This window comes from Clupea harengus, chromosome 7 (assembly GCF_900700415.2).
Source record: "Clupea harengus chromosome 7, Ch_v2.0.2, whole genome shotgun sequence".
Lineage (NCBI taxonomy): Eukaryota > Metazoa > Chordata > Actinopteri > Clupeiformes > Clupeidae > Clupea > Clupea harengus.
In genome coordinates, this window is record NC_045158.1 from 24,293,489 (window position 1) to 24,311,790 (window position 18,302).

Consider the following 18,302-nt stretch of genomic DNA (forward strand, 5'->3'; position numbering starts at 1 on the left):
TCTTGCATTGTATCAGACCGTGTCTAGCACATATTGATGAAGAGTGGACTCGCCCCAACGCAGTCTCCCATGTCCCGTCCGTCAGCTCCACCCCCAAGTCCCGCTCCCAAGCAGCTTTAAGATGGTCAAGAGTCTCAGGCTTAATGGAATCTATCTCAGTATGTATATTTGAAATTAGGCTTTTTACATGGGGTTTTAAAGAGAGAATATGATCAAATTCAGAATAAGCAGGGTGGTTCGGAAATTCTGGAAATTGCTTTTGTAAATAATGTCTAATTTGAAAGTAACGAAACAGATGGGATGCAGGCAGATTGAATCTCCTAGACAAGTCTGAAAAGGATGAGAAAGTCCCTTTGCTGTACAAGTCGTCAACAGTTCTGATTCCCTTGTCAAACCAGGCTTGGAAGGTGAGCTCAGTGCACAAAGGTTTAAACAGGTGATTTTGATGAATTGGGGAAAAAGAAGAAGGTCTATTAAGACCAAAGTGCCTCCTGAATTGCTTGATGGTATGTGGAACAGTGGGCATAGAACTAATGACGGAGACGAGCGGTAAGCCTGAGCATACTAAAGAATAGAGGGACTGCTGGGTGGAAGACATTTCCATTTGTGCCCAGAGAGGTGTGTACTCTAAATTGGACCAATAGAGAAGCTTCTGTATATTGCATGCCCAATAGTAATAAAGAAAATTTGGAAGAGCCATCCCACCCATTGCCTTAGGACGTTGGAGATACACTCTCTTAATGCGCCGTGGTTTGTTTCCCCATAGAAAGGAAGATATAGTCTGATCAAATTTGGTGAAGAAGCTTTTCCTAATAAATACTGGGATATGTTGGAAGAGGTATAAAAATTTGGGGAGGACAACCATTTTTATGAGGTTAATACGACCAACCAGCGATAGGGGTAAAGTGGACCAACGGCTGAAATCTTCCTTACAATGTTCCAGTAATGGGAGGAAATTTTCCTTGAAAATATGAGGGAACGATTTAGTGATGAAGATACCCAAGTATTTAAACCCACTATCCATCCGTTTAAAAGGAAAGAGTGAGTGAGGCATTCTTGTGGCTATTGGGTTTATAGGAAAGAGTTCACTTTTCTGAAAGTTCAATTTATACCCTGAAAATGTACCAAATTGATGCAGTATTGACATAATGATAGGAATAGAAGAAGTTGGATTGGATATATACAAGAGTAAGTCGTCAGCGTACAAGGACACTTTATGAGTAATCCCACCTCTCGCAATGCCCTCAAACCCTACCTCACTGCACAGCCAAATAGCTAAAGGTTCAATGGCAATTGCAAACAGCAATGGGGATAGAGGGCAACCTTGTTTCGTGCCACGTTTGAGAGGAAAGAAAGCCGAATGTAAGTCATTAGTGATAACTGAAGCTACAGGGGCTGAATATAAAAGTTTAATCCATGAAATGAAATCTCTGCTAAACCCCATTTTTCCCATAACAAAATAAAGGTAAGAGCTTGGTGCATGAATTACATCAAGCAATCGCCTAGTGTTGAAGAAAGAGTGCCTCCCCTGAATAAAGCCTGTTTGATCAGTTGATATCAGGTCTGGGACCACTCGTCGGAGACGGTTATAGAGGACCTTAGCTAAAATCTTTTGGTCAACATTTAAAAGCGAGATTGGTCTCCTGCTGCTACAGAGAAGTGGATCCTTATCTTTCTTAAGCAACAGGGAAATAGAAGCCTGAGACAGTGTTTCTGGCAGCTGACCATTCAGAAATGATTCATTATATATGCTTTGTAATTCGGGGCAGATAAGGTGAGAAAATGTTTTATAAAACTCCACTGTATATCCATCCCCCCCCTGGGGACCGGCCATTTCGCATGGCTTGTATGGCTTCTTGGACCTCAAGAAGTGAAATTGGTCCACCAAGGTTGCCAGAAAGCGTTTCGTCAAGTACAGGGTAGCATATATTATCAAGAAGGTTGTCATGATCCCAAATATCGGGGGGGGGGGCATTCAGAGGAGTAAAGATCGGAATAGAAATTAAAAAAGGCTTTATTAATATCTCTTGTGTCTGTGAGAACTGCACCAGTAGGTGACTTTATTTTAGTGATCAGTCTAGAAGCTGCAGCTGAACGAGCTTGATAGGCAAGAAGTTTACTTGATTTGTCCCCTGTCTCAAAAAAACGTTGTCTAGATTTGAGTAGAAGCAATTCAGCCTTCCTTGTTGATAATATGTCAAACTCGGCCTGGAGATGAAGGTGTCTATTATACAGAGCCGGGGTCGGGGCTGTTGCATACTGATTGTCTAATTGTACAATTTCCTCAGAGATCTCAGACAGTTTAGCTGCTTCTGACTTTTTGGCGTATGACACGTAAGAAATTATCTGACCCCGTAAACAAGCTTTAAATGCTTCCCACACAGTAGACTGGAAGACATCAGGGGTTTTATTAATAAAAAAAAACAATCCAATTTGAGAAGTTAGAAACTCCTTAAAAGTATTATCAGACAGCAATGGGGAGTTAAAGCGCCACTGCCTTGAAGGAACATAGCTCCTAGATAGGTTGATCTCTATAGAGGTGGGGGCGTGGTCCGATATAACAATGCTGTGATATTTGCATGACTTAACCTTTGATAAAAGTTGTAGTGGCCGGCTATGGCCAGGTGATGGCGCACCGATATATGATGTTATGATATACGTGTGAGAAGTATAATTAAAGTTGTCGAGTTGCATCCTGATGGTTGTGTCCTTGAGTACCGAGCATATAGGCACAATACATGGTGTCAGAAGCTTAAAACCCGCGACAGACAGAGTCTAGAGGTACAGACAACTAGTTGGAGTAGTTTAACGGTGTGGAGAGTGAAGACGGTGACGTGTGGAGCTAGAGAGAAAGTTTGACGGTGAAAGCTAACAACAAGCTAGCGGTAAGCTACTAGCACACAGCATGGATCACATTTTTACCATCCCACCACCGGGACCCTTCGACTTCGAGCCAAGCTCGTGGCCCGCATGGATAAAAAGATTCGAACGCTTCAGGCTTGCTTCTGGATTGAAAGAAAAAGACAAAGCTTACCAGGTGAATTCTCTCATTTACACAATGGGTGATAAAGCTGACGATATCCTGAGCTCATTGCAGTTGGCTGAGGATAAACAAAATGACTATGACGAGGTAAAAGATGCTTTTGATGGACATTTTGTAGGAGTGCATAATGTAATTTTTGAACGAGCCAAGTTTAATAAACGAAGTCAGGAAGTTGGCGAATCTGCAGAGAACTTTATCACAGCAGTGCACATGCTAGCTGAACATTGCAAATATGGCGTCTTGCGTGAAGAGTTGATCCGAGACAGGATTGTTGTCGGGATACGTGATGCCAAATTGTCTGAAAAAATGCAGCTCAACCCAAAATTGGATTTAGCTACAGCCATAGTTCAAGTGAGGCAGCACGAAGAGGTGAAAAAGCAGCAAGTTGTTCTCCGGTCAGCCGATTCACCGGAGCAAATAGATGCAGTGTCCTTACAACAGCAAGAGACAGGCTTATAGGAAAAATTCTGCTCAACGTGTAAGCCGTTTTCAGCCTCAGCCTGCCTCAACCAGCCCAAAGCAGTGTGGGAAGTGTGGCAAAACCCCTACACATGCATGGACTGAATGCCCAGCAAAAGATGCTGAATGTAGAAAATGTCAAAAGAGGGGACACTTTGCATCTGTGTGCAGATCAGCTCAAAACCTAGAATCCATTGAGGAGGATTATGTGGCGGCTTATTTGGGAGCTGTTGACTATCCACAGTCGTCTACATGGACTGAAATGCTCACCATAAATGGTGGCCCGATGTGCTTTAAAGTGGACACGGGGGCATCTGTGACTGCTATCCCAGAAACAGAATACACGCAAGAGAAATACGGCAGCTACACAGTGACACACAGACCTCTGCTGGGGCCCGCCAGTCAACCTCTGGATGTCAAAGGGCAAGTGCATGCTGTCATTCAGAGAGGCGACAGAAAGATTGAGGAGGAGGTGTTCATTGTGAAAGACCTGACCACACCCTTATTGGGCCTGCCAGCCATTCGCAGACTGCAGATGATTCCTCAGCTCCATAGCATAGACAATGCAGAGACGCACTTCCGCTCAACCTACGCAGATGTCTTTACAGGGCTAGGTAAACTTAAAGGTGAATATAAAATTAAGCTGAAAGACAATGCACCACCCTATGCCCTCTCTGCCCCACGACGTGTAGCCATCCCACTCCGGGCCAAAGTTAAAGAGGAACTAGACCGGATGGAGAAAATGGAGGTCATAGCCCGTGTTGAAGAACCAACTGAATGGTGCGCAGGCATGGTCCCTATTGTGAAAACGTCGGGGAAACTACGCATTTGTGTAGATTTAACCCATTTGAACGAGAGCGTCATCAGAGAGAGACACATCTTACCGGCAGTGGACGAGACGCTGGCCAAGCTGGAAGGAGCCAGAGTCTTCACAAAGCTTGACGCAACATCAGGCTTTTGGCAAGTACCACTCCATCAAGACTCAATGCTGTTGACCACGTTCATCACACCAGAGGGCCGATATTACTTCAAGAGGTTACCCTTTGGTATATCATCGGCCCCTGAGCACTTTCAAAAGAGGATTTCCCAGCTGATTGATGGCATTGACGGAGTGTTATGTCATGCTGATGATGTCCTCATCACAGGAAAGGACCGGGCAGAACACGACGATAGGCTGCACAGGGTGCTACAGAAATTCAGAGAGTCTGGGCTCACTCTGAATGAAAAATGCCAGTTTGCACTGACAGAAGTCCGTTTCCTGGGCCATGTCATAAACTCCCAGGGCATCAGAGCAGACCCGGATAAGATAAAGGCGATCCGTGACATGCCTGAGCCGAAGGATGTGGCAGATGTTCGCCGCTTCATGGGCATGGTGAACTTTGTAGGGAAATTCTCACCACGCCTGCCTGACTTGACAAAGCCCATCCGCGATCTGTTGAAGACAGAGAACAGCTGGACATGGGGAGCACCCCAACAGAAAGCGTTCCTGGACACTAAGAAAGAATTAGGGTCAGAGACGGTGTTAGCCCAATACAGCCCAAACCATGAAACCATGGTGTCAGCGGATGCCTCTTCGTATGGACTAGGAGGTGTCTTAACACAAAAACAGCTAGGTGGTGAGTGGAGACCTGTTGTCTTCATTTCAAGAAGTTTGACCAAAGCCGAGTCAAGATATGCTCAAATAGAAAAAGAGGCTTTAGCTACGACCTGGGCATGTGAGCGCCTGCGCGGATACTTGAGCGGCCTAGATTTTACTATAAGAACAGATCACAAGCCACTCATAACACTCCTGAAGTCCAGAGCACTGGATGACCTTCCGCCGAGGATTATCAGATTCAGATTAAGGCTGCTCAGATTCAATTTCAACATCATCCATGTCCCAGGTAAAAACCTGATAACAGCTGATGCTCTGTCCAGAGCGCCGCTTCCAGCCACAGCCACGGAGGCGGAGCAAGACCTGGAAAAGGAATGCAAAGCTTACTTGGACAGTGTAGTAGAAAGCCTGCCAGCCACACCGACAAAGCTGGAACAAATTAAGAGCGCACAAACCTCTGACAACACCTGCAAACGTCTCAGGCGATACATTGCAAACGGCTGGCCTGAACACAGACGAGATATGCATGAGCTGCTGTTGCCCTACTGGCCTGAAAGGTCAGTCCTGCATGAAGGAGGAGGACTGCTCATGAAAGGTGAGAGACTCATCATCCCTGAACACATGAGACCTGACATCCTACAGAGACTTCACCAGGGACATCAGGGTATCAACAAATGCCTAGCTAGGGCTAGAGAATCTGTCTGGTGGCCAGGCATCACGTGTGCTGTAAAGCAGATGGTCGAGAGATGTGAGATTTGTGCACGTGAAGCTCAAACACCTGTCGAGCCTCTGCTCACGACTGACCTCCCAAGCAGACCATGGCAGAGGGTTGCAGCAGATCTTTTCCAATGGCAGAATGGGAACTATTTAGTCATGATAGACTACTTCTCTCGCTATATTGAGGTTTGCACCCTACCTGGAGGCACAACAGCTAAACAGACTATTGCAAGATTTAAAGCTGTGTTTGCTAGGTATGGATGCCCAGAAGTGCTAGTCACGGACAACGGTCCTCAGTTTTCCTGTCATGAATTCTCTCAGTTTGCAAGAGATTATGACTTTACACATGTGACAAGCAGCCCCCGTTATCCCCGCAGCAATGGGGAGGCTGAACGGGCCGTCAGAACTGTTAAGTCTCTCTTAGAGAAAGAGGGAGATTTCCACAAAGCTCTGCTGGCCTACAGGTCTACTCCATTGGCACACGGGACCTCCCCAGCACAACTACTGATGGGGAGGAGACTCAGAACACCAGTCCCAGTGTCACCGCTGCAGCTACAACCACAGTGGCCTGATCTCAAAGAATTCAGAGAAAAGGACACTGCGTTGAAACTGCAACAGCAACAAACGTTCAACCGGAGACACCGCACTCAAACCCTGCCACCTCTTCAGTCTGGACAGCAGGTGTGGATCAGACCCACACGCACCAGAGGGACAGTTGTGGGCCCTGCACCTACACCACGCTCATACGAGGTGGAGACCCCGGATGGAGGACGGCTGCGACGCAACCGTTCACACCTCAGGGAAGTACCAGTGCCCCCAACATCAGGTGACATGTCAATGACTAGGTCAGGGAGACTTTCTAGGGCTCCTGAAAGACTGGACCTTTGAACACTAAACACACACCTACACACTACGGAGGACAGAAAAGAAAAACATGATAAGATGTTAAAACAAAAGAAAAGTCATAATGTTCAGTTTAAAAAGTGAAATGTTTAGTCGAAAAGCTATGTTCTGATCTAATGCATCTAGTGAGTAATCTCATACAATAGTTACAGTAAAGTATAATTTATTCTGTTAGTTTCTTAGTTTAGACTTTTAAGTTTTAATAAGGATTTGAGTGAACTCCTAAAATGATAAGTTAAGTTATAAGAAAGTAGCTATATTGTTGAATGCACTTTGTCATCTTGAGGTTCTGACAAAGCAGTTAAACTTTCATCTAAAAGGGGGAGATGTAGTGGCCGGCTATGGCCAGGTGATGGCGCACCGATATATGATGTTATGATATACGTGTGAGAAGTATAATTAAAGTTGTCGAGTTGCATCCTGATGGTTGTGTCCTTGAGTACCGAGCATATAGGCACAATACAAAAGTCTATCATCCACAAGGAAGAAATCTATCCGAGAATATGTATGGTGTACATGCGAAAAGAATGAGTATGCTTTGGTTGATGGGAAGTTGAACCTCCAGGGGTCAGATAGGCCCAGCTGCTCGGCGTAGGAGGCCATAACCTTAGCAGAGCCAGAAAGGACAGCATCTTTAGTGGATGACCTATCTAGAGTGGTGTTTTGGACCATATTGAAATCCCCCCCTATAATCAAAAAACTGTTGTCAAGACCTGGTAGCGTAGAGAAGAATTTGCCAATTAGGTGCATATACGCAGGCGAGGACTACAAGAATGTTTTGGATGAGACCTGATACAATAACATACCGGCCATTGGGATCAGCAATAGAGCTGAGTAGTTCAAAAGCAATGTTTTTACGAATTAAAATGGCAGCACCCCTAGCCCTACCGTTAAACTTTGAGTGAAATAAGTGCCCAACCCATCCCCTTTTGAGTCTTGAAACATCTGAGGTGCAAAGGTGTGTCTCCTGAAGGAAAGCTATATCAGCCTTCAAATGTTGTAAATGGGACATTATTCTATTTAATTTAGTAACCTTGTTTAAACCCTTAACGTTCCAAGAGACAGAACAGATGATACCCTGAGTATTATTTAAATCAGCCATTTGGGAAAAGTAATGTTGAGTATATTGCCATTTCAACCAAAGCCATAAAGTAGCTACACACACCAGTGAAGAAAAATACAAGTGAGAAAAAAATAGATACATAAAAAATAAGAGCTAAACAATAGAAAATACTTTGCCCCCATTCCCACCTCTCACCCCAGACACCCCCCCACCCACCCCAAGTACCTTCCCAATTAAGGCACCTTGAACCCAAATCCCTGTCACAACAAACGCTTGTGTACGCAACACAACTGTTCTCTGCCATTAAACTAACAGAGTAACTCCACTGAACATCTGAATAAAATAGCTTGAGTTTAAACTTGAAAGCCTAATAGCCACAATCAGCCCTATTTTCAGATAAGAAAATGAGTTAAAGGCATACCATTAACACAATCTGAATAAAAGGAGTGCAGTCAACTAGATTTGAAAGCAGCAAATATTGAAAACTAAGCATGAATACAAAAGACAAATATTAGGTCGAAACACAGGTAGCTTACCATAGACAATTGCGCTCAATCAGAATAAAAGTCCGCAGAGAGTAATTGGCACATACAAAATGGCAGTGACCTTTCAATGTTCTGCATTTGAGAAAAAGAGCAATTCATCCAAATCCAAATATATTAAGTAATATCCGTAGGTAGGCTACTTCCTCTGTTATCCGATCACTTGGTTGTAGGCTGAATAGTGGTCCGGAAAAATTGAAGCGCCGCGTCAGGTGTATCAAAAGTATGGGCAGATCCCTGGAAAGTTAGCCGTAGCTTAGCAGGATGGATTAAGCCAAACTTCACGCCAGCTTGGTAGAGTTGTGCCTTCACGTCCTTGAACTCCGCCCTACGTCGGGCCAGCGTCGCAGAGTAATCCGGGAATATGTGGATCCTTTTACCTTTATATGACAACTGACCACGTTCGCGGGATGTACGAAGAATCAACTCCTTTGTCTGATAATAGTGCAGCCGCACTAGCATTGCCTGGAAGCGGTTTTGCAGCAGAGGTGCGATGTGCACTGTCTATAACCGGCGTGTTGGCGAAAGTTTTCTCACCCATGATTTCCTTCAGGAAAGATCCGATGAAAGCAGTCGGATTGGCGCCCTCTTCGCCCTCAGGTAAGCCAATAATGCGTATATTCTGTCGACGGGAGTGGTTCTCCTGGTCATCCACTGTGGCTTTAAGCTTAGCATTGTCTGCGGCAAGGGCAATGCATTGTGCCTCCAACTCTGACAGCCTATCCGTAACGTCATTTTGTGAGGTTTCCAGGGCAGTAATTTTGTTTGCGTGGACAGTCATTGTTGTCTGTAGTGAAATCATTGTGGAACGAAGTTCTTTAACAATTTCTTCACGCATGGTTGTAACTGTTGTACGGAATTCCGCTATAAACTCTGCCTGTAGCGCTTTGACCTCTGTGCGGATGATGGCGACCATCTCGTCTCCAACGGTTAGCTCCGCCATTTCACCTGTTGTTAGGCTAGCTGGCATAGAGTTATCAATAAATTTTGTCGACTTGCTGCTTACCGCGCGGTGCTTATTCTTTCCGGTGTCGTGGCTGATCATTCCATTTCTTTCCGTGATTAATATATTTTCTGAGACTGATTGTAGAGAATATCTGATAGTATTTATTGTGGTCGTTAATGTCACAATAAGGAGATGGTCCATGGATTAGCTCGATCTCAGCGCATGTACTGGTACCTTGGTACTATTTAAGCCTCATTCTTGTGGGGCGGTGTCCCATATTAATTACCCTAATCATCTTTATTTGGACTTGTATCGACTACCAGCAGGGGGTATTTTTACTGAGGCCACCTTTGACCTGACAACTGTCTCTTGAGAGAGCTAGACTTCGTGTCTACTGTATACTTGATACTTTTTGAAGAGTTTCTTGCTGTAAACATGTCCTTATCTGGCACAAGTGTCCTTATCTATTCCTGTACTGTACCTTGCGCTGAGAACCAGGCCATTCCATATTCACATCAGCATAAAAAATATCCCACATAATCCCCCCTATGTGTCTAAATGACACACAGTACATTTTATGCTATTATAGAAAGTACCCACTATCAATAACCTAATCAATACTTAAGAGCATATCTTACTGTCTATGCAATGTAAACCAATTGTTAACCTTATTTTAAACATCATTTGCATATGAGCCATTAGTGTACATATAATCATAATAATTTTTAAACTAAACATTCCCCTACACCACATTATTATTTCTTTAGATTGTTAAACATTCAACAAGTCAAACGACCATTGGGTCAGTCCCAAATGGCTAAGGCACACATCATAGTATTACATTATAGAAGGTACAACATATGAAGGCATGTAAAAAGAAAAACATCAATTCGGTGTCCATTTATACGGACACCTTACTCAACATTTATACTGAGGTATATGGTCGTCCGTGTACCTCTTTCCACAGACCAAATTAAAATATAGCACCACTTCTTATGCATCCCTTCACATTTTCCTGAGACATCTTAAAATTAATAAATCAATCATCCCCAGGTAATATTACCCCGGGGAGGTCTTCATACATGTAACAATACCTATGCTAATAGTTCCCAAAACCCCCCTATGTATATAAGCATACATAATTTCATTCTTCATAGGACTGCTCCGAACGGGTCATCAGTGTATGAGTAGTCCAGTGAATGTATTCAGTGTATGTTATCGTATGTTATGCATTGTCCGGTGTGGCAAGTCTTCAGCTCCTTTGAGCCTGCCCGAGTGAGTCAGAGGTTGCGTCCGTGGCAAGCCACGCGGTCGCCCTGCTGGCGAGGCAGGCTAGCACTTGACTCTGGCGTTTTATTTTATTTTTTATCCAGGACTTATGTGGTCTGGTCACCCAGTTCCCACACGTCACCGTTGGAGTCAGGTTCGCCTCCTGACTCATCTTGTTCTTAATTGCTCATCACCTGTATCATTTCAAGGACTGCATCATTACCACGAGACAGTGTTAGACCACCCCTGCTTTCAGTCTTATCAACTACTACTGTCATTTGAGTGAATTTAGAAGCTATTGCTCGAACTGCGAGAGACTTGAAACAGGGAATAAGACAACATACTATTAAGCAGAACACTAATATTATGAGTGCAATGATGCCAAGCACAGAAGCAAACCATGCTTGTCTGTAAAACACTGATGTGCCTGTGGCAGTGTTGAAAGGACCAGTAGTAACCATGGTCCATGTTCTATTACAATTTCCTTCAAACACGCCCACATCTTCTCCACCTAGCTGTTTATCTGTCATGTCAAAACATTCATAATTAAAATGCTCTTCCACTGTGTAGTCCCGTATTTCCCTTAGGTCAGTTTCCGGCCAAGCATGTATCTGTAATTTACATGAATCCCGTAATGTATAGCTTACACCGTTTTCTATATTAAAGGTCATATTTCTATTTGTGAATGACTTCCCATATACATCATGCATTCAAAAGGACTATATGGATAAATAGAGATGTGGTCTTTATAGTCCCAATCATGTTGAGGAGAGTCCTCCGACCTCCAGGGTACCGGAATGACCACCTTTTCTTCCGATGCCATGGAACACACATAACAATTCTTTCCGGGTTCAACAGTTGTAGCGGTATATCTTGCCCACTTATACCAGAGGTTGTTCCCTCTGGCTATGATTTTTCTGGCTTCGCTACCACCCTTCCATTTCTTTAGAGGATTTATCATACTCACGGATCCACCCCCCTCTGCTGCTCTCCGTTTTCTGGGAACTTTATCCTCATCCAGACTTTCTAGTTGGTCCTTCACCTTAGCCTGGACCTCAGTGGGGGCGGTGGCCTGGATCTCACCAGCACTATCATCCAGGACTTCCACAAGTGCGGGAATCGGGATTGTGTCTGGCCCAGTTAATTGGACCTCATTCCTGGGCACCATGATGGTGATGGACTCTGAAAACCTTTTTATTCAGGAAGGCATTTCTGGCCTTGTGTTAAGTCTTATGTTAAAATGTTAAAACGTTTCCTATTATGCTTATGTTAACTAATTTTTTATTGTATTATTATAGTTAGTTTCTAATATGTTGGCACTCTGAGATTCTTCCGAATGAATAGTTCGTTACAAATGAACTGAATTATTATTATTATTATTATCTCGCCCAGGTCGAGCTGCTACAAAAGAATGTTCCCCATTATAACCCCAATAACCTAAATTGTGGTAGTCCTGTGTTCCTGAAATTCTACAAAAAGTTAATACAATATTACATACTAAACCCTTGACTTCTCACCACCATTGGCTGGAAACTCTTTTTGTTTAAAACCTCCATCTATATCCAGTCTCCTGACTGGACCAGTCCATATGCATCCACCTGTGTATTTATAATCTCAAAAAATTAGAAACAACAGATACACATAATTTCCACACGCCCTCTTGACATACTCTAAAAGTTTGTAATATGATGACCAAAGTTAGCAGTACTTTACTCCATGCTTCCCATACATTCCTTATTGTTATACTCAAATCATTGCTGCAATGCTAAAAACAAAACAAAAATTCACATATTAAAAATATACTTACCCTCTTTTAGTATTGGTCCCGTCCTTAGACATTCCTTAGTCCATCATATGAACCCATCCATTTTCCAATACCTTTTCATATCTATGTAGTACATGACTACCTATACAATTACACCTTCCATCGTAAAATATTCCCCAAAAGTTGTATCCCTACTCCTTTTTTCTGATTATAGATGCTACAAACATAGCATTATGCAGAATTTTATCCCAAACCTCCCATAAATAGGGTGACCATAACCCTATATTAAATTTTCCTCATATACCCCCCTTGCGCACTTGAAATTAAAGTGCGCACAAATCAACAGGGCTAATAACATGTATGAAGTTACTCTGTGGCCATCAGAGCACATTCATATTTTATCATGCCCGCCGTTCATCCCCTTTTGTTTTAAATCCACTGGTCTTATTCAATAAACTAGTTCCATTACATATTCACAGTATCTCTATTAGTACAAAGTTTGGCTGCAAAGTCATTGCTGAATCCTGTGTGGAAGACAACCATGGCCCACATGGTTTATCAAATATCTAAAGGCTACCCCCCTTTAGCCACCTAATAATAATGAAAGGGCTTACATTGGTGTTTACATCCTGTATACTGCATCAATCCTACTTTTTCCAAGATAAATCACTAGTAAACTAAAACCTCACAGGGCATGGCATTCCTTCCTCATGCCCACCCCCCTATGAAAGTACAATAATCCGTAGTTTACGTTCCTCTAAAGGCACTTCTGTTCCTTAACCAAAATCACTTAGCATAGATATTACAGCCGAGTCTGTAAGAGACACTTAAAACCACATATTTACATATATACTGTCAAGGTGTTAACATAATTCCTTACGCAAACCTTTAAGTATAAGACATTTAACTCCATACCAAGACTGGCCTGTTCTGAGTTTTACTGACGCCTGCGCAGAGGATCCCCTACTCTCTGTCACTCTCCACCCAACTGTATAACTAAGAATGTTGATAAGAGAAACTTTTCATACTCTACTCGTCTTTTTTCCTCCATCTCTCTATTTTCTCTGTATCTCTCTCCTGTTGACCATGTCTATTTTTCAACCTATAAATGCATATTAGGTTAAATCTATTTTCAATGTTGGTGTTGAGCATCATCTAATCTTTTAAATCCTCATTAATCCTATCTATATGTGACATATTATGGTTATACTCACTATCAGTATGGATTATCTAACCTAAATCTGCGTATTTTATGGTGTAACACGAGTCTGAAGGACCATAGTGTTACCTGCAGTTTAGTTCTCTATCAGCTTGGTTTGATTACATTTGTGGTGTGGGAAGTGCTTGGAGAACCATGGTGAGGCGTGGTGTCTGACTAGTCAAAGAGAGTCCATCCGGGGTACACTGAATTTAAATTCCCATACGGCACAACACGTAGTGCCCTAACATAATAAGAGTATGATTTTAAATCAATATTGGCATCCTTGCTTTCTTCCCACTCACTTCACTTCACTGACACTGCACACTCCCTTACAGGGACACTAGACCCCTGGTTTCACCCATTCGTGGCTGAGCATTTGTCTGTCCTACCACATCCTGCCTCTAAGTGCACCTCCTTGAGAGTCCTTGTTGAGTGTGTGGTCATATCGGAGGCCCAGTAATCTGACACCTCCCTTCACCCCCTCTGCCTTTGCCTTTTCCTCTGAAATCCTTCGAGGGCAGATGCCACTGTCGAGGTGGCTGTGTCCAGTTCAATTTCCCATAGGCTGGGGGTGAGGTGCCATAAAACTGTCAGGGAGGGGATTCCTGTGTTTCATTTGAACAGACACTGGTACAGACATGAGACCCAGTCCCAGGCCCGGTGTCGGGGCTTGACCTTTTCTTTCTCCCTTTCACATAGTCCAGTTAGGTTTGAATTCAGACCTTGGCATAGATTCAAGCAAGACGTTTTCTTTCCATCTCACTTTCCAGACGAGTTATTAAGTTTGGAGCACTTTCTTGCAAAAATGGGTAGTCTAGATCAGCCCAGCCACAACTGAATGTCCCCAAAGTTGATAGTGTGTGCTGACCTTTCTTTCTTTCCTTATGCTATTCCTAATTCTTCCCCCTCTTCTGAGTCACTGCCTTCTCTGTCCTTATTCCATTCTTCAATTTTTCTAACTATGCTCTCAGCACTTTCCCTAATGGACTTTGTGCTGTCTTTTTCACTGTTAATAGGAGCACTTGTGTTTACAAATCTGGCTGTGGACGTTTGTCCTCTTCCTCATTATCAGAGTCACTCAGAAGTCCTATTTCCAGATCCCCATCTATATTTATCCCTTTATTTTAAGTCAAACTGTTTTCTTGTCTTGCCTTCCACCACGTGTCCCCTTTTCTGGACTGTTTCTGACACTCAGACATCTCCACACCTCATGCTGCATTCTCCTCAAACTTCTTAATTGCCTTCATTATCTCAAACATCTTATGTCCTATTCCTACTTGTCCTGGCTTTTTGGTTAGTGAAGCCTGCTCTCTTATTTCTGGCATTAGATGATTATTTAATTCACTTTTCTTTCTTTAAAAAATCAATTAAAAGTCTTTTCTTAATTTCAATTAAAATAGAAGTCTCTTCTTTCAAAAATGTCCTTTATCAAGTGATCCATTCCTGCCTCTAAACAATCCTGTTTTATTGTTTGTGTTACAAAGTCATTCAAGTGATAAATTCTTTCATCTATCTTATCCCAAAACTCCTCATAATCTTTGTCAATGGCGCTATTTCCCTTGATATATGACAGACCATCCCAATCTTCCTTTGCATTCTCGTCAGCCTTTTCATTACCCAGCGTGATGTAGTCACCACCCTTCTTGTGTGCTTTGCACTTACATATGGCCAACCGCTCAGGGCGCATCATGGCTGTTAAAAGCAATTGTATTTGCTCTTGATGTTGTATCGGAGATCCATCGGATTTCTTAAATCCTCTTTGCTTCCATTGCGCACCGTATACATGACACACATTATGGCTGTAAGCACTGTCCGTGTGCACGGTTGCTCTTTTCCCTGCAGCTAATCTACAAGCCTCAGTTAACGCCTTGAGTTCAGCCAGCTGTGCTGAACACGGCTGCTTACAAGGAATACACATTACTGTAACATACTCCCCTGGCCTTACCATTTGCACCACGCTAAACCCAGCCTGTGTTTTATTATCATAATGATGACTTGACCCATCCACGAAATAAACTACCTCTGCGTCACACAACGGTTCCCCCTCCAAATCCGGTCTGAGTTTGGAGAAAATCACAGAGTCAGCCACACACCTATGCGGGCTTCCCTCGTAATCAAGAGGCACTCTGTCTGCTGGATTACCCACAGAGTCACAAGTTTTAACAGTTACATCTGGACAGAAAGTCAAATCATAATATTTCAACTGCCTCTGTGCAGTGAGACAAAACCTCCCCTGTTCTGTAAGCTGAGCAATAGCATGGCTCGTATCGTTACACTTCCAAGCTGGTCATTCTTTTGCAGAATACCTGATTCTTCCTCTATTTCATTTATCTTTCTATGCTTATGATCATATGTTTTTCCTTCCATTTGCAGAATCAACTTGAGATCCCAAGAGCCTGCTTTTGGCCATGGGCTCACTCCACTTTGTACACATTTTTTCAATAATACTCGCCTCTGATGAGTACAATTTACTTATCTCCTCCAATGGTGTAATTTGTTCTGTGTCTACCAAAGCCATCTTTAAATCCAATTTCTTACCACAACACTATGTATTTAAACAAAAATGATTCCTTTCCTTTTTCTTAATACAGGCGTGTGCGCAAAAATATACTGACGTACTATGAGTAAGAATAGCCCTTACTATTCTCTTTCCCTGTCTGCCTGTCCTGGAAGCGGGCGCGCGTGCTGTCAGGATGATTGATTTGAGCCCCTCCTTTACCACTCTTCAGAGACGCTGGGCTATGCTTTACCCCCCTCTCTCTCAATCTCTGCTCTGTATCTCCCTGTCTGAGCAGTTCTGAGACCACACAACTTATTTTACCTATTTAAACTACTTATAAGAACTTGCAATGTATGACGTTTTCTCATACAACTCTAACAACAACTAATAATCCGATCTCCTGATCCACTCCTATATCACACGTATTTGCCACAAACTATTTCCCCTGACTTTTTTTAACCTCTAATTTCCACTTTAACCTTAAGACAGTAATGCTTAAATTTCTTACAATTTCTATAATATACGTAACACAACACCGTCTTCCTCGTGTTTTCTTTGTTAGTCATGAAATTACCTTTAAAGGGATATCCAATGACAGTTTTTCGTATACCTTATAGATAATTCAAACCTGAAAAACCATATGTCGTGTTTGTATGTTTGTTGCATGAGTAGGAGATGTATCATTCATTTGTTTATCATTCACTCCAGACCAGAAGCACACGACTATAGATTCCACATGAACCTCTCATTGATCACTGCACTTATTAGGAGTTTTACTTTATGTCCAGCAGTGTCCTTTAAAAACTCATCTCACCATTCAATCTCTCTTCCTCACGCAACTTTGTGTGTTTTTCTATTTAAAGTAAATGTTGAATGTATTTACCTTCTTTTCAATTTAAGTGTTTTTACAGATCACAAATCTCACTACTTTACAGAGCTGATATTTCCTGGGAAACAAAACTCGTTTAGCATATCTCACATCAACCAATCATTCAACTTCACTTTTCTTCATACCATGACCAATATCAGTACTTACTGACATACCAAACGTTTATCACAACTCAACAAGTTGTTTTTCTAGATTTTCCAATTGACAAGGAAGACCTTTTTCTTTACACACAATTTTCTACTCACCATTTACCACTTTCTTTAGTAAATTACCACGGCAATCCCTGATTGCCTAAATAATCTTATCAGATTATTTTCACATGTAACACATGCAATTCACATGATGTGTCCAATCAGTTAGGCCTAACTTTTTCTGGACACACGGAAAAACTCCTGGTTTTCCTGTTACTTAAGGCCCTGCCTTTTTCCACGGCAACACCTGGTTACCTTTTTCTTAGGCGTTGCTCGAGCACCTTTAAGAATTTAATCCATTATTTTCTCATGCAATTCACATGCTATTCTCGTGCAACATAAAACGAACATTTTTCCTAATTACTTCCAGATTTTACACACTCAGTCTCAATATAGGGTTTTTGTCTGAAGAATTTTGTCCAGGCTAGGGTTTTCCAATTGACTCAATTTCCCCCGTCTGGTTAACAAGAATAATTTTTGCTTACCGTTATTTTTAATTTTAGGTGCCTTGGGTCAAGTGGTTCCCCCTTCGGATCTTTTTCTGATCAGTCCCATCTGGGGTACCAAATATGTCGTGGCTGATCATTCCATTTCTTTCCGTGATTAATATATTTTCTGAGACTGATTGTAGAGAATATCTGATAGTATTTATTGTGGTCGTTAATGTCACAATAAGGAGATGGTCCATGGATTAGCTCGATCTCAGCGCATGTACTGGTACCTTGGTACTATTTAAGCCTCATTCTTGTGGGGCGGTGTCCCATATTAATTACCCTAATCATCTTTATTTGGACTTGTATCGACTACCAGCAGGGGGTATTTTTACTGAGGCCACCTTTGACCTGACAACTGTCTCTTGAGAGAGCTAGACTTCGTGTCTACTGTATACTTGATACTTTTTGAAGAGTTTCTTGCTGTAAACATGTCCTTATCTGGCACAAGTGTCCTTATCTATTCCTGTACTGTACCTTGCGCTGAGAACCAGGCCATTCCATATTCACATCAGCATAAAAAATATCCCACACCGGCCATTGAGAATTGGTTCATAATCACGTACAGCGGCAATGAGTGCTGATTAGAAAATTAAAATACTACATTTATAAAAGAATGTATGAATGTTCAGGGAGGAAGCCTCAGAACACGTCCTCACTCGGCCATGTCAAACCGGAAACCGACACACCGTTTTTTTATCACTAGTATAAGTTTAGCACCGTAATGCT

At 42.5% G+C, this 18,302-nt stretch overlaps 2 protein-coding genes across 2 annotated transcripts in view; both read left to right on the forward strand.

The window, feature by feature from the left end:
• LOC116221132 overlaps positions 1-18,302 on the forward strand; it is an 85,200-nt gene that overhangs the window by 37,618 nt on the left and 29,280 nt on the right. The window lies entirely within an intron of this gene.
• LOC116221131 (uncharacterized protein K02A2.6-like) lies at positions 3,551-6,865 on the forward strand. Its single transcript, XM_031570909.1, has 3 exons — positions 3,551-6,234; positions 6,495-6,525; positions 6,556-6,865. Exons 1-3 carry the CDS (start codon positions 3,765-3,767, stop codon positions 6,641-6,643), a joined length of 2,589 nt encoding a protein of 862 aa, XP_031426769.1. The 5' UTR covers positions 3,551-3,764; the 3' UTR covers positions 6,644-6,865.